The sequence below is a fragment of the Gastrolobium bilobum genome, unplaced genomic scaffold (genome assembly GCF_033153095.1).
Source record: "Gastrolobium bilobum isolate Gb01-03AN ecotype WA unplaced genomic scaffold, APGP_CSIRO_Gbil_v1 utg1383, whole genome shotgun sequence".
Taxonomy (NCBI): domain Eukaryota; kingdom Viridiplantae; phylum Streptophyta; class Magnoliopsida; order Fabales; family Fabaceae; genus Gastrolobium; species Gastrolobium bilobum.
Window position 1 is genome coordinate 74,834 of NW_026899537.1, and position 15,915 is coordinate 90,748.

Sequence of the window (15,915 nt, forward strand, 5' to 3'; positions counted from 1 at the left end):
AATTCGATTCGATTTTTCAAAAAATTCAATTTGGTTCAACTCGTGCACACCCTATCTTTTGCAAACCATTATCAAGATTAAGTTCAAATTTGTTAGAGGCATAGTGAGCTGTAGCGGCTGGCTGGAATCTTTAGAAATTTAATGTGGCAATAGTCTAACGTTCAAGTTACGCCAAGGATAACTTAATTAACCTTTGAGATTCATACATGTTTTTTTTTTTTTTTTGGTTAAATATGTGGTTGGTTCAGATAGTTACAAATTAGTTGGCCGAGAATTGTCTAAACTGCAACTAATTACGTACCTGATACATTGGTATAAATCCATTTTTACTTATCTAATTAGCTGGTTACAGATAATATGCCACACATGCTGGTTTTGTACGAAGCTATGGGAAAAATAAAAATAAAATCTTCATGAAAAATATGAACTTAAAAGAAAAATATATTTTCAGTAAAAAGAAATCAATTCCCTCCCCCCAAAAAAATGTTTGAATAAGGATTTTCTTTAAGAAAATGATGTACTTAAATTTATTTTGTTTTGTTTTTATTTTTATTCTATTACAAAAGGGCTAGGATCATTTTATATTGGCATAAGTTACATCTCAATTTTGAACGATAATCTTATTATATTTAACGATTCTGATTTATTAAATATTTGAGCCATTAAATTGAAGCAAATCAATAATCAATATTTGATGTAAGAATATTATGTCCCATTAAAAATTGTTCTCGACAACTTATTTAAATTTTTCACTCCGTTAAAGGTTTATTATAGTTGACTAAGAAAATACTTTTCAGACCTACTAGAAAATGTATAAACATGAAGATTAGAAAGAAATATTATAAATTCAAATGACAACGATAACAAGTGTTGCTGTGGTGTAGTGGTTATCACGTCAGTCTTACACACTGAAGGTCTCCAGTTCGATCCTGGGCAGCAACAAAGATTCTACTTTTTTATATACATTTACCTGTTCAATTCTAACTTCTACTCAGGTCAAGTTTGTCCTGATATTAAAAAATAAAAAGCCTTTTAGGCCTACCATATTGCAAATTAAATTTAAAAAAAATGAAATATCTCATTCATTAAACAATATTTCTAGCATGGGTCCAAATTATTAAAATTTTACAACAGATTTTCTAACAAGAACACAGATTATAAAAATTCATGACAATAAAGATTGAATTTTTCTTGGCATGTCACAATCTTCTAGTGAGTCTTCTTATCTTCCTCTTACTTAGAATAAATAAATATATAATTTTTTTATTTAAATATTAAAAAGGTCGGCCTACAGGCTAAAAGGCCATGCATTTTATTTGTAGCTTACGGCCTTGTTTATAAACAGGCTCATCTACAAGCCTTAACTTGTTCTACTAACCTCGTAGGCCAGGGCAGGCCAGACTTTTCGTAGGCCAAGCCATAGGCTCTTGTAGGCCCGCCTGGCTCATTTACACCCCTAGTTACTACCCTTGTTACTCATGTTTGCACGTGATGATTAATTTTTCCTCCACTCGTTAATCATTGGTCGTCATATCCTCCAATAACTCTCTTTTTTTTGTTCTTGGTTTTCGGGATATTTCAGCCTCCACATTGTTAAGACATAAGACTCAAGTTTGCATCACTGCCGTTTTGATAGCTATAAGTTCCATTTGACGTGAATTTTTTTGACAATTTTTCCATACATTTCACACTCCAACATGCCTCACAATTTGCTTTAAATCCGTGATTATGCTTCCATCAGTTCAATTAAGGTAACGTGGTCAATCTTGCATGCTCGAGATCTAGTTAGGTAAAGTACAGCAGAAATAATCACGAATTAAAAATGCAATACAAAAATTTGACAACATTGTTAATGAGAATGAACACATAATGTATATGGAGATAATCAATATAAATGTGGTTGGATTCAGGGGTTCTATCAAGTGAAGACTGAGATGAGGAACGTCAAAATGTCACTAGACTCCTGTATGTTTTCAATTTTTTATTGCACCAAACAGCAACAAGAGCTGCAAGGTGCGTTCCCAAAACATAATTAGCACAAGTAGTAGGAACTAGGTTAAGCTAGGACAAGGAGGCAGTTAAACTTTAGTCTCAATTGAAACAAACATAGGTCCCTCATTATCAATGCTTGAACGAAAAACTACCCATGTTGGAAAACAAGTTCAAATATGTTCACCAAGGCCCAGGGCCCACGAAGGACCTCAGAGGTGTATTTTACCATCAAGGGCTGCCAGCTTAACCCTTTTGGTCCTTTTATAATTATGACCCTTAGCCCAAACCTTATAATAAGTACTTGTTGATGTGTTATATTAGTAATTTAGCAATTAGCTAAAACTGCATGATCAAATAATCAATTGAAAACAACACTGCATTATTTTGGCGTAAAATATGTAACATTAAACTTTCTCCTAAGTAAGAAAGCTCCAAAGTCAGGGGAAAAAATGATCATTTACATTAAGCATATAGCTACTTGGGACTAGAGTGAAATTTGTCTCAAACTTTAGAAATAAAAAGTGTATATTACCCGCATAAAAGAAAGCATAAATTGAAACATTTTAGGATTGTATTCAATCAAATAACTCTTAATGTACCCAGAGGATGGTTAGCTTTGAAGCTGAACCTTGATTACGTTAACAAGATATTGAGCTGTAACAATGAAACACAAGCATCCTTCATACATAAAAGGCCTAACATGGGCATAAATTTGAGTTGTTTATAATTGCACTGGACAAATATTGCTCTAAAGAACTTTGAGATACATCACCCTAAAAGCTAGCTCAAATGGTAGAAGTGATCAAGGCTTTATAAATCTCAACATGTCTCTTCACACGAGAGCTCATTGGGCTTGAAGAGTGGACAATGCACAGGTCCACCTACCTGTGCGAAGAAAGAAATTCCACCGGAAAGAAAGTGGGGGGCAGCGAGGTTTTTCCAAAAATTTGTTTTCCTTTACCGCCTTTACGATCACCTTGAAAGCCCCAACCCCAACAGTTTTAAAAATAAGAGCTAGTTGCCATGCCTCTTCTTTTACCTGCATTGTAACATCCCGAGCACTGACGAGGGCGGGGAGTGATCGCCGATGCAAAGAGGCACGGACAATGAGCGGCTCCCAACAGGGCTTCCAGTGGGGGCTTACATGTATGAATGAATCGAATCGACACCCGAAAGAGAGGAATTTCAAAGACTGTGCAGGTATGAGACTGCACAGTTTGAGATAGCTTATAAGAATTAATTGGTACTACCTATACTAACAACAAGATGCATTTGCTTTTCGGTAATCCAGATTGGAAGAACTCTACAATTAAGCGTACTTGACTTGTAGCAATTATGGGATGGGTGACCTCCTGAGAAATTTGCCCAAGAAGTGTGCGAGTGAGGAAAAAGCACACTGAAAAGTCTCATGTTAGTATATGGGGATAGTCGTTGATTCTTGAAGGGGCCAGGCGTTACATGCACAAAGACACTAAAAGGCCAGGTACACAACTCTAGAAGAAATTAAATGAAGCTTGAAAAGATTTGTAAATTTGCTTTGACTGTTGAAAGTAAAAAAAGAAAAGAAAAAATGATACATTAACCATTGAAAGGAATGTACATTGTGTAATATCAAACTCATCGTTACGATTCTTGGTAAAATACAGCCATTGTTCGAAAGCTTGGTAATATCATATATATAATAATATAAATGATTACCAAATATATATATATATATATATATATATATATATATATATATATATGGGAGGGTTTTTTTGACTCCAGAGTAAGACTTTTATGTCTTACTCTCCATCTCAGCCGTTGATGAACGAAAATCAATGGTTGTCATTTATAGTGTAATTAATAATTAATTAATTAATATAACTTCTTAAATTACAACCGTTGGATAGACAGGAATCAATGGCTAGGATGAGGAGTAAGAATTATAAGTCTTAGTCTGGAGTCAAATGATCTCTCTCCATATATATATTTATGATAAACTATCTTCAATTAAAAATTAAAAAAAAAACATAGAGACATACTCTGCATCATAAAATTATATTTGTCATTAAATTTTTTATTATTCGTATGGGTATACTTCAACCGACTTCTTTTAATTTATATGTATCTCAAAGTTTATTTTTTTTTTGTTTTTTTATAAACTACATGTTGATCTTTTGATCCTGATAATTTTCTGAAATCTTTTAATATTCTATTTTTTTCCTTAATCTTTTTACAATGGCTAATTTTTTCGTTTTCTGCAAAACGAGAAATGATTGAGAAAAAGAGACATATGTTCATGAAATCTCTTTCAAAAGATTTATTATTGCAGAGTTTTGGAGTCACTAACGTAATATTTCTTATAATTTATTATAAACGTCATTTAATATTAAGTAGCAAATCTCTTATTTATTTTATCTTTTAATTATTTCTTTAATAATTGTGTCCTAAAAAAAAATTATGAAATTTATTTAAAATTTACTTTAACTTTTATATGACAAACAGATTAATTTTTTTTTTCTCCGTACATCACACGCGTGATAAACTAGTTGTTAGGATTCTTGATGCAAGGTTTACATTAACATTTTATATTATCACTCTTTCCAATGATCATATCAATGCAAAGTAGTGGCAATTTGCCTGGCTTAATTATATAATAATTGAGCACTAGAGTCCTAGACCTATCTAATTTTCTTAGCCTCCATTTTAATTAGCGAAAACCAAAAAATCTGTCCTATTTTCAACAAACTTAAAGTCTTCGTTCGAGTTATCTACTTAAAAAAAAAAAAAAAAAAGTCTTCGTTCGAGTTTTGAAGCAACTAAGAACAACTATACGAGAGAGTGGGTATTACATAATACTTCGGTCGCTTGAAAGATCAATGACTATTCTCATGAATTATATGAGATTTTTAGTATCTTTTATTCTCACTCACAAATTTTTTGAAAAAACTTCACAGGGTGTCACCATTACATAATTGTTCCAAGTTAAACACGTTTAACTATGAAGTTCTTCCTTTTCGGGCTACCGAAAAGTAGATACATCTTGTTAGTATAGATACTACAAATTAATTTTTATAAATTATCTCCAACTATACCGTCCAATGCCAACATAATCTATGAAATTTCTCTCTTTCAGACGTTGATTCGATTTATTTATAATCTCTTCCGCTGGATATGCTAACTCTTCCAGTAATCATATATTCAATTATATATTAGCGCTTCTACTAACCGTTCAATCGTCAGGATTTTACACCATACATTATTGTAAAGCAACACACAAGTGACAATCCCAACTCAGTGAGAATGACTGAGTTAATTTTAAATTATCTGAACCAACACACAAGTCACAATCTCAACTCAGCTAGCTTCACAAACAATTAATTTAGTTAATATTCTAAGTAACTCAAAGGCCTCATAAAATAATCCTTCAAGTTTGAGATTCTCATCTAGTCATCCATGGCTGAAAATGTTTGTTTACATAACTTTCTTACTTCTATTAACTATGATTAAAATAAATAAATAAATTATGAATGCATTTTTTTATTATAAAATCATAATTTTTTCACTTAAAAGTTATAACCTCTTGTTTTTCTTCTCCTCCCGGCACCCACCTTAACTCACACAAAAGATAAGAAAGTTAAGTGAATGCAAGAAAGAATCAATTCAAATATAAGTGAACAAGTTCAAGGATTTTTTGCGTTAATTAGAGATAGGTACCTAACTATCAGTGGTGAATGCCAATCATTAAATTTTATCTTTTCAACTTAGCTACGGTTATTTTGGCCCTGCTTTTTTAATAATTTGTTCAAGCGTGAGAGATGCGTCAACCTAGTCTTTTAAAAATTCAACCAAAATGGGGTCCTAAACTAAACAAACACCTTGATGTATGAAACATTAATATAAATTTACATGGTTGAGAATTGGCTAGATTTCCCGCTTAAATGTGAGTGATTGGCGAGGAATGACTCATGCACGATGGAGATCTTGAAATGCACATTGTGGATTAGATTATAATTTCCTTCTTTGTGATCAATTTTTGGAAGATGGACTTATTAAATGAAGAAAAAACAAAATTACATATAGACGCAGGAATATGCGAATGTTAAAGCGAATGTTAACGGAGATTATTTTCTTTTATGCATATTAAAAAAGGGTTTTATTTTTCTTATGTTGCATGAGACAAGTTGTCTCATGCAACACACAAAAAGTCGGTGGGACCCACTTTTTTATTTTCTCTCTCTTCCTTTTTAGTGGGTCTCATTCATTTTTTGTGTGTTGCATAAGACAACTTGTCTCATGCAACATAAGAAAAATAAAACCCATTAAAAGATCACTGTTAATTTCTTTTTTTTTATTTTGAATTTAAATTATCTTAAATTAGTTGTACATATTTTATGTACAATTTTAAACCTTTTTCTCTTCTGATCTATATTTTGTGAATTCTACCTGAATTAATAATGCATATATTTTTTATAATTACAGAGATTTTTTCTCTTATATATTTTTCTTTTAATTTATATTTTTTAGATTTTATCTAAATTTAAAAATATTTGTGTAATAATTAATAACTACCCTTACATTACTCTCTCTCTCTTTTCAATAGGAATGAATCCTTTCATGTTAAAATTTCGCACGTCCTGGTCATATGAAATTTTTGTGTCTATCTGCATTCATTCCCCTTGCGCATTTGTTTGAAAAACAACTTTAGCGAGGCTTCCTTATACTTGTTAAATTAATACAAGGTGCGTGACTCATTGTCATCAAATTGGGTTGAATCATGACAAGTTCAAAAGAAATTCAATTTATGTTTTTGAGAGATGTCAAAATCAATGCCTCTTATCATTTCTCTAATTCATTTGACCAGTGGACGATGGTGCCATGTGTATGTAAGGAACCAATTAATGTTAAAATTTTAAAATGAGTCTCCAGAAAAAAAAATTAATGTTAAATAAAATAAATAAATTCCCACCCACGAATTTGAGAATATTTGTGTTTATCTGGAGTTTAATTTTGATACATGTCTATGAAAGTTTTTTCTATTATTATTTATTTTTTTAATTTTTTCACCGATACATCAATTATCCGACTAATGTGATTTGAATTTGGTTGAATAAAAAGAGCTCTTTGAGATTATTTTCTCCATTCTCATAACTCGAATTAGAGACGTCTCTTTAAGAAGAACAAGTTCCTTATCATCCAAGATTTTTATCTAATAAATTTAATCATATTAATAAAATAATATGATATATGAATGTAATAAAAAAAGTATACTTTACAATACTTTAAAACCAAGCTGATATTGTTACCAAAAAAAAAAACCAAGCTGATATCGAAGAAAAGATGGCATGGAATATGGATTTGTTTATCAAAAAAAAAAAGATGGCATGGATTGGACTGAATCACTTAAATGAATAATTGGCTGGGCTGATTGGCAACGCAAGAAGGCCGCATGAGTTTTGGACTGTTTTGTTGTGGGCCGGGGTCAAGTTACGTCATTATGCCACCATAATCTTTGTTGCATTTTCCAAGCCAAAAAAAAAACAACATGCATGTTGACACTTTTTTTGAGTAAAGATTGTCCATACGAATTCCGAATATTTCAAACCATGCGCATAGATTGACTATACAAACTTAAAAAGAATAAACAAGGACGATGAAATATATAAGACGGACACAACCATTAATTGTTAAATATTCAATCAACTAATTATAATATTCAACATAAAAATTAATGTTGGGCAATCCAATAAAGTTATACCCCCATCTGGTTTATGTCTGTCACTTGCAATATCTTTTCAATTTTATATGAGGCCCCACTTTGAGATTGGGTACATGCAAGGGAGGTCGTAAGTGGGGATGAACTTCAAGTTATACCTCTCAGTTGACTTTTCTATCTCCCTCTATTAATTCTCACAGTATCATATATATTAATGGTTTTATTAATCTTATGTTAAAGAAGATAAGTTATCTTATGTCATAGAGATAAATTTGTGGGTTCTACCATCTGAAAAAATAAAATAAAAAAATAACACAATTATCGAAAGATGTGTAGAAGAGAAAACTTATTTGATGTAGCATGAGAATAGTTTTTCTTATATATTAATATGTTTTAATTTGTTTGGGTGTGGGTTTGCTTCTGCAATATTATCACATAAAAGAAAAAAAAACTAAGCATATATGCTCTCAATATATAATATCTTTCTTATAACCTAAAAATTCAGAACAAAGAACGGCTTGCTACAAACCAAATCCACTTTGTATTATTATTGGAAGAACATATACCAACAATGATTTCAAGGGCCAACTCTGGCTTCCAAAGTGTCCATCAAGGGCTTGAGATGTTTCCTGTCACTGAAGATATGGTGTCACAATCTGTGGAGGTAAACTCTGGCTCAGGTTCACCCTCTAGTTCCCTACTCTTCAATCTCTCTGTTCTCAAAGACAAGCTTCATCAGGTGCAGACCCTGGTTGGTGTTATTCTCTCCCCTGATCAAAGCCTACCCGAGTCAACTTCCATAGCCATATCAAGCATGAACTCAACAATCCAAGAAATCATAGTAACTGCCACTTCAATGATGTTCACCTGCCAACAGATGGCTCTCAGTTTCCCTCCAGGTACTACTACCACTTGCATCATCAACAATGAATTGCACCAGCAACAATCTCATCATCATGACAAGTTGCCACACTCAAATTTAGGCAATAATAGGGGTGTGCTTAGTAACATAGGCACAGATATTAGAGGTCAGAGTTTATTTTCTAGTACTGATTCAGAGGCATTGGATTGGTTTGGTGAAAGCTATAATAATAATAATAAAAATAATATTAGTTGTAATAGTAATATTAAATATAAGCTGAAGGATGATGATAGAAAAACCAATAAAAGTAGGGGAGGATTGTGTAAAGGGGATGAAACTAATGAAGGTTATAGAGGGATTTCACCAAAGAATTCAGATATAATTGAATTGGATGCTGAGGATTTGTTGGCAAAGTACACTCATTATTGTCAAGTATGTGGCAAAGGGTTTAAGCGTGATGCGAATTTGAGGATGCACATGAGAGCTCATGGGGATGAGTATAAGACTAGTGCTGCCTTGAGTAACCCAATCAAGAATAGAGGGAACTTAGATTGTTTGGTGAGTATGAAACCCAAGAAATATTCATGTCCCCAAGAAGGGTGTAGGTGGAACCAAAAGCATGCCAAGTTTCAGCCATTGAAGTCCATGATTTGTGCTAAGAATCATTACAAGAGAAGCCATTGCCCCAAAATGTACGTGTGCAAGAGGTGCAACCAGAAGCAGTTCTCGGTGCTTTCTGATCTGAGGACCCATGAGAAGCATTGTGGGGATCTCAAGTGGCAGTGCTCGTGTGGCACTACATTTTCCAGAAAAGACAAGCTTATGGGTCATGTTGGTTTGTTCGTTGGACACCACCCAGCTATCACTGGCTTATCATACTCAAGCAAATTAGAGCAGCAGCCATTGCAAATGCAGATCGATGGTAGTTCAACATGATCATATTTATGTCTTCATGGTAATTGATCATGAATAGGTGCTCTCCCAACTTCACTCCAAAACTATTATCTCCTAATGTTTATGTCTTTGATGATTTAATTTACATACTATTAGTAATAGGCATTTTTCAAACTTTATTTTGTATATATATATATAAAGGGTTAAACATTTCTACAGCCACTTTATATAAGATTGTCTGCAGCTACTTTTTTAACTAAGTCTGACCAGTAAGATATAAAAATTGTTTTTTTTTTCTCTCTACCACGTCAGCTAACAATGTTTGAGAAGAAAGAAAAAAGAACAATTTTATTGTTATAACTAAGTCAGACTTGATTAAAAAGGAGTAGTTGTAGATAATGTTATTTAAAGTGGATGTAGAAATACTTTTTCCATGTATAAAATACATTTTGAGGTTTGAAAAAAAAAATGCATAGCATTATGAGAAAATTCTTGTTGCAATGGAGAATTAAAATTCTCAAAATGCCCTGTAATTTTTTTTTAAATCACAAAATGACTTCATTTTGGAGTTGTGGAAAGTAAATTTTTTCCAATATTGCTCCTTTCTAGAGCGCATGTATTAATTCAAATTTTCATCTCCATATATAACTCTAGGTGCAGCAGCTTCAGTATTTGTATATGAACATTTGGGATTGTTCATGCCTTGTTTTGTTGAATTGTGGTCTCGCTGCATATAGTTTGCTCCAACAGTTTGTGGCGCTGGCATGGCACTTCGGGATCATGGAATGGAAAGTATTTTGTCTTGCACTTCCTGAGGGTATTTCTTTAATGGATCTAAAACTTAGGTCACTAAGCATTCTCTTGTTATATATCTTCTCTTTTTCGGTTGGTGTTTTTTACTAATTACTTTGTAAGTATAGTGTAAAATTATTGGAAAATAATATTTTAAAGTGAGGAAATAAGTGTGTATTTACCTTTAATTTTTAGCGGATCATGATATACTTTACATTAAATTAAAGATAAAAACACACTTATTTATTTATTTTACAGACAAACTCACTTTAAAATAACTTTTTCTAAATTAGTTGGTGATGTCTAACATTGTATCCTGCATATGGAACATTTATTACTGTGTCCATGGGATTAATAAATAAAGTTGTATACGAAGTTTGTATATAAGCAGATGGGACTGTAATTGTTTTAGGGTTTAAGCCTCAAACTTGTCTGGCACTGTAATTTTAGAAGGTTTGGACCCTTTTTTTTATGGTGCAGATGCTGACTAAAACAATTTAATCCCCGGTAATATTGCTAGTCTTATCTATCGATAAGATTTGGAGATGGTTAAAGAAGGACTATATAGATTGTAAACTGTATTTTATACGCAATTAAACGAAAGCCAATGCGTTCGCAGTTTCGATGACATCTCACAGGTCACCTATCCTAACTGAGTTGGTCTCTTTCTTGTTATTCTTTTGATGCGAAGTGCCACGGTTACCTAGAAAAAGAAAAATTAACCACCAAGTTGTTTTAATTTAAATTTTAATTACGTAATTGTGTTAAACTAGAACAATGGTGAAATTATTTTTTTTGTGACCGAAAGATTATGGTTCTAATTTGGAAAATAATCTTTTTATAATTATTTGTAAATGTAAGATTCTCTACAAGAATTGACTTCACCTCACACTTCATTCGTTGATAAACAATTTGTTGGATAATACTTAATATAATTCTCACAAAATATACATATTCCAAAATCAATACTATAATTAAACAATTGTTTCTTTCGAATATGAGCTTCAAGTTTTCAATCAACAACGGGTATGTCTATATATAGTACATATACGAACACATACTTCACAAGCAATGCATTTATCAAATTCAAAATTGAATGGATCTTGAAAATGATTTGATATGATTATTTTTTCATAAGGATATTGGATTGTTACGAGTAAACGATTTGTGTGGGATAAAGTAATTATCAATTTTTGATCAACTAGTTGAGTTTAATTGAGGAAGTGATTTTAAATTGTGTTAAAAATTTGATTGGAAGAGCTTTATTATCCTTGTGATTATGTTCAGTTCGATTGGATTAATCAATAAATGGGTGGAGATTTCTTAAAAAGAAAATTTAATGTTAATATTTTGTTTTTGGTATACTATCATGATTATTTCTTTGAGACGAGTCAATTTTTCAGATATCTTCACAAATTTCAACTCTTTAAGCCGATTATAAAATTAATCTCGATTTGAGACTTAGTTATAACTAAAAATTTTCACCCCTCCCTAAAGATATATTTGATTGGAATTGAATTTAAATTTTCTCCCAACATACTCAATTTATATGGCCAACTGAACTATGGGTAATTAATACTAATATTTTATATTCTCACCGTCATTAATTAGTTGCAGCCTTATTGTTGTCCATAACTACTACCTTGGCGGATCTAATGCTCATTAAACAAATAGTTAATGACTGTCCCTTTCTAAACCATCCTTCTATTATCAATTAAAAGGGATGCAACTAGAGGTGGCAATATGGATTGAGCTCGGCGAGTCAATTTACCAATCCATCAAAATGGGGCGGGTGGGTTGAAGTTTTCAACCCACCAACCCACCTCAACCCGCCCCGCCTAGAAGTGGGTCAAAACGGGTTCAACCCGTCGCGAGACAGGTTGACCCGCTAAGTTATAATTTTTTTTTATAATTAGATAGTATTTCATTAGTCCTTAAATTTTTGTGATATCCAAATTTTTTTTTATCTTAGTACTTCCTAGAAAAAATAAAAAATAACAATTTTATTTATGACAAATATTATTTATATATAAATTCCTAAAGAATATTTGACAAATATTAGTATACATTTAAGATTGAGACTAAAATAATACAGAGAAGTGTGAAATGAAATAAAATAATATTAGAAAAATTCATAAAATATAATTTATTTTTGAATTTTAATTAATTTTTTTAATTGACGGGTTGGTGGATTGACCCGCCAACCCACTATAAAACGGGATGAATTTATTTTTTTAACTCATATTTTTTGACAGATCAACTCACTCAGCTCCGTTTTTGGCGAGTTGGTAGCAAAGTGGGTCAATCCAAATTACCACCCATGGATGCAAACACATCTAATTTCACATCAACGCCACCGCCTAGTTATATCACCTCTGTCTGTGACGACTTCAGCTTTTGTCAATTAGTAACCATTGTCCAACTTATATTATCCAATGATACTAACCATTGTCCATTATGTTGGCTGTATATTTCTTTATAATAGTAATAAATTATAATCATGATAAATTATGTACCTACTTTTATATATATTTTCATTTTTTAATCATTTTTCATGGTTCGTAGATATTTCTTGTTTCGTTCTTAACTCGTAAGATCTGGATACTCTTGGATTATAGATCAGTTTCATTTTTTGTGGTATCATCATCACCAGTGAAATAAATTTATACCTGTGTTATTACATATATTTCTATATAATTTATTAAAATTAAATGCATAAAACGAGAATTCTGGTACTTCTGAGCTCAAACAGCGAACATTTTGTTAGTAAGTATTTTCTATTTTTATTTTTTATTTTTTTTTTGGTACATTTCCATGAGGTATCTCTATTCAACCTTCTCCGGACACCATGCCCTCGGGGGTACGTACGGCCAGTTTGGGCTAGCCCCTCATTGTAGCAGTGGGTGCACTAAGCTTCGCAACCGGAGAAAGGGACTAATCCCCCAACCGAAGATTTTTTGACTTATCTTTTGATCCCCAAAAATTTTTCAAGAAACTGCTTGAGGCAGAGTTTGATCCCTGCACCAAGCAATCCCTTGGAAGCTCAGCTGCCAACTGAGCTACCCTTTGGCTTATCATATAACAAATTACCACAGTCCACAGCATAATTTTATAAATTGTGGTTGTTGATTCGATTTCCAAGCACCAAAGTTAAATATAAGAGTATTCTATTTAATATAGGATTTGAGATTAGTGGTATTACATTCCTGGTCGATATGTTAATTGTCGAGATTAATGGTATTTATAGAAAAGATATAGGAGCAAATATTAATGGCAAATCATTATGTACAAACAAGGGGCCTGAAGTCAGAGAGTAGGTCTATGCATAATGACAGTGAAAAATAGGGTTTCAGAAATATATACATATGGTGTTTAACCCTTTGTTTATAGACAAGATTTACGTGAAGGTAAGAGAATTTGGATAGGATTCAAACTCTTTAATGGATAAGCCAGGTCCATGATGTATAATTTGTATTTTGAATTACGATTGGCTTGAGCCCTTATCTTCTAGGGCATGAAGAAATGTGAGTCCAAAACAAAAATTAATATTATTAATAATTTTATAATATGAGAAACATATAATACTATACCATTCGATGAGGTTAACTCGCATGCATTTTCCTTTATCCACTTCAGTCAAAGATAGCCACTCATGTCGGGTTGTTCTTCGTTATTTGGTATATGTAAAAAAAACTGACATTAAAAATCAACATGCTATAACAGAATGATTATGAGAAATTTGAAAATAATTAGTATATGGTCTGTGAAACTCGCGGGCTATTCTTTACTTTATATTACATTTTATATTAGGTAAAAACAATAAATAGATTCGGAATGTTCAACGCAATGGAAGAATTAATTAATTTGCTGCGAAAACCGGGATGCATGGACTCACTAATTCAAAGAATTAGGTTTATGCTTTGAACGGCCTAGAGAATTTTGATCTTTGCAATTCTAGAATGAACAAATTTCAACTAGATCATTAAGCTTGGCTAATTTTACTGTCATATTCGAAAAATAATCAAGCAAATATTAGGAAAATGAGAAGGAGAATTTAGCGCTCGCAGTTCAGATTTTACTTTCGAGGGAATGATGATCTTCACAAGATTATCCAAAGGATTTATATAGCTCAAAGAAGAATGCTCTTTCTTGGAGAATTTCAGAAAGATTTTCACGCACCCGGAGAGCTTAGATCAAAATGTGTGACGTAAAAAAGTAACTTAGCTTAGTTTAAACTGAAGATTATATTTGAGTAAGGGCTGAATATGACCATCACACGGTTTAAAAGCTTTTAAAAATAGAGTAATACATTTATGATATTGCATAAGATAAAATTATTTCATGTACATACACAAAAATAAATAAAATTCACTAAAATATATATATATATATATATATATACAACTTACACTGGTGTAAAATGATCCTGACCCATATATATATATATGGGGCATCAAAATTGGAGTGGCCATGACGGTAGGAAACCAAAGCTTGATGCTGAAATTAGATTAAAATTAAAATTTGTTTTTCTGTAAATTTCCAGAATTGCCCTTACCCTCTTTCACTAATTATTCAGAATTCCCATGGACCATTTTTCACATTTCTAGGATACAGTACACATGCATTATTTTTTTATGTATACCTTATGCATTTATATAACTTGAACTAAACATAATTGTGATGAAAATATGATGCAATAATTGGAGCAAGGATATGACATTTTCAAGGTAAAAATGGTGATACATGTTTTTTAATCTATTTGACACTAAACTCCCAACATTTGTATCTACAACTTGAGATAGCTATTGAATTCAATCCCTTGGACATCATCAAAACCCTATAAACTTTGAGATCATGGGATGTTCTTCAAAAATGAGTCTGCGGTAATTATGTATGATAAAACAAAGGAAAAAGTATGTGTGAAATAAATTACGACGGCAGTAGTACAATAGCTGAATGACCGAAGGTCCCTTTTTGCATGTATATAATATGAGAAATATTATTCTACTTTTACATAAGATATTTCTTTTCTATTCTCTCACTTCGATTTTTGCACTTCACTTTTTTCTTTTTTTTTCCTTGCAATGGTGAGACCCACTCATTTTCTCTCTACAACATGAGATAGTTATCTAATGTAAAAGAAGAATAATAAAACTCATATAATATATAATTAGTTGAGGAATATTTTAGAAGACGAGAGATTTTGAAATTAAAATGACTTGAATTTAATGGGTCAATCCGCTAATTCTCCAAAACGAAACGGATAGATTATATATTTTAACCCGTCAACCCAGCAAAACTCATCCCGCATGTAGGCGGGTCAAACAGAGTAGGAGTAGGGCGAGATATGTTAACTCATGGGTCAAAAAAAAAAATTCAACTCCACTTGTTATTTATATATATCATATTATTTGTTGACCAACATATTCATGACTTTAGTGCTATATATAATATACAACACATTTTACTTTATATTTGAAAATGTTGTAGTTTTGTTGCAAAATTGCAACATCTATGGTTGTTTTCAATGGTCAATTCATTATCATTACAACTTAAGGTTAAACTGAACAAACAAAAAGACAAGTCTTTTCTTACAAAATACTATCATTAAAACAATTTTATATTCATAATATGTGTAAAAATTTACACAGCGACAGCTTCTCATGTAATCCGTGTT

At 31.8% G+C, this 15,915-nt stretch overlaps 1 protein-coding gene and 1 non-coding gene across 2 annotated transcripts; both read left to right on the forward strand.

Annotated features, from left to right (window-relative positions):
- The first annotated feature begins 869 nt into the window (after positions 1-869).
- Positions 870-942, forward strand: TRNAV-UAC (transfer RNA valine (anticodon UAC)). Its single transcript has one exon. It is a non-coding gene; the product is annotated as a tRNA-Val (tRNA).
- Positions 943-8,261: 7,319 nt separating this feature from the next.
- On the forward strand, positions 8,262-9,488 carry LOC133291152 (protein SENSITIVE TO PROTON RHIZOTOXICITY 2-like). The gene has a single exon (XM_061489360.1). The coding sequence runs from the start codon at positions 8,262-8,264 to the stop codon at positions 9,486-9,488; it is 1,227 nt and encodes a 408-aa protein (XP_061345344.1).
- The last annotated feature ends 6,427 nt before the right edge of the window (positions 9,489-15,915 follow it).

Excerpts from the sequence above, each read along its gene's own strand:
- LOC133291152 (XM_061489360.1), top strand. The coding sequence starts at position 8,262 with ATGATTTCAAGGGCCAACTCTGGCTTCCAAAGTGTCCATCAAGGGCTT.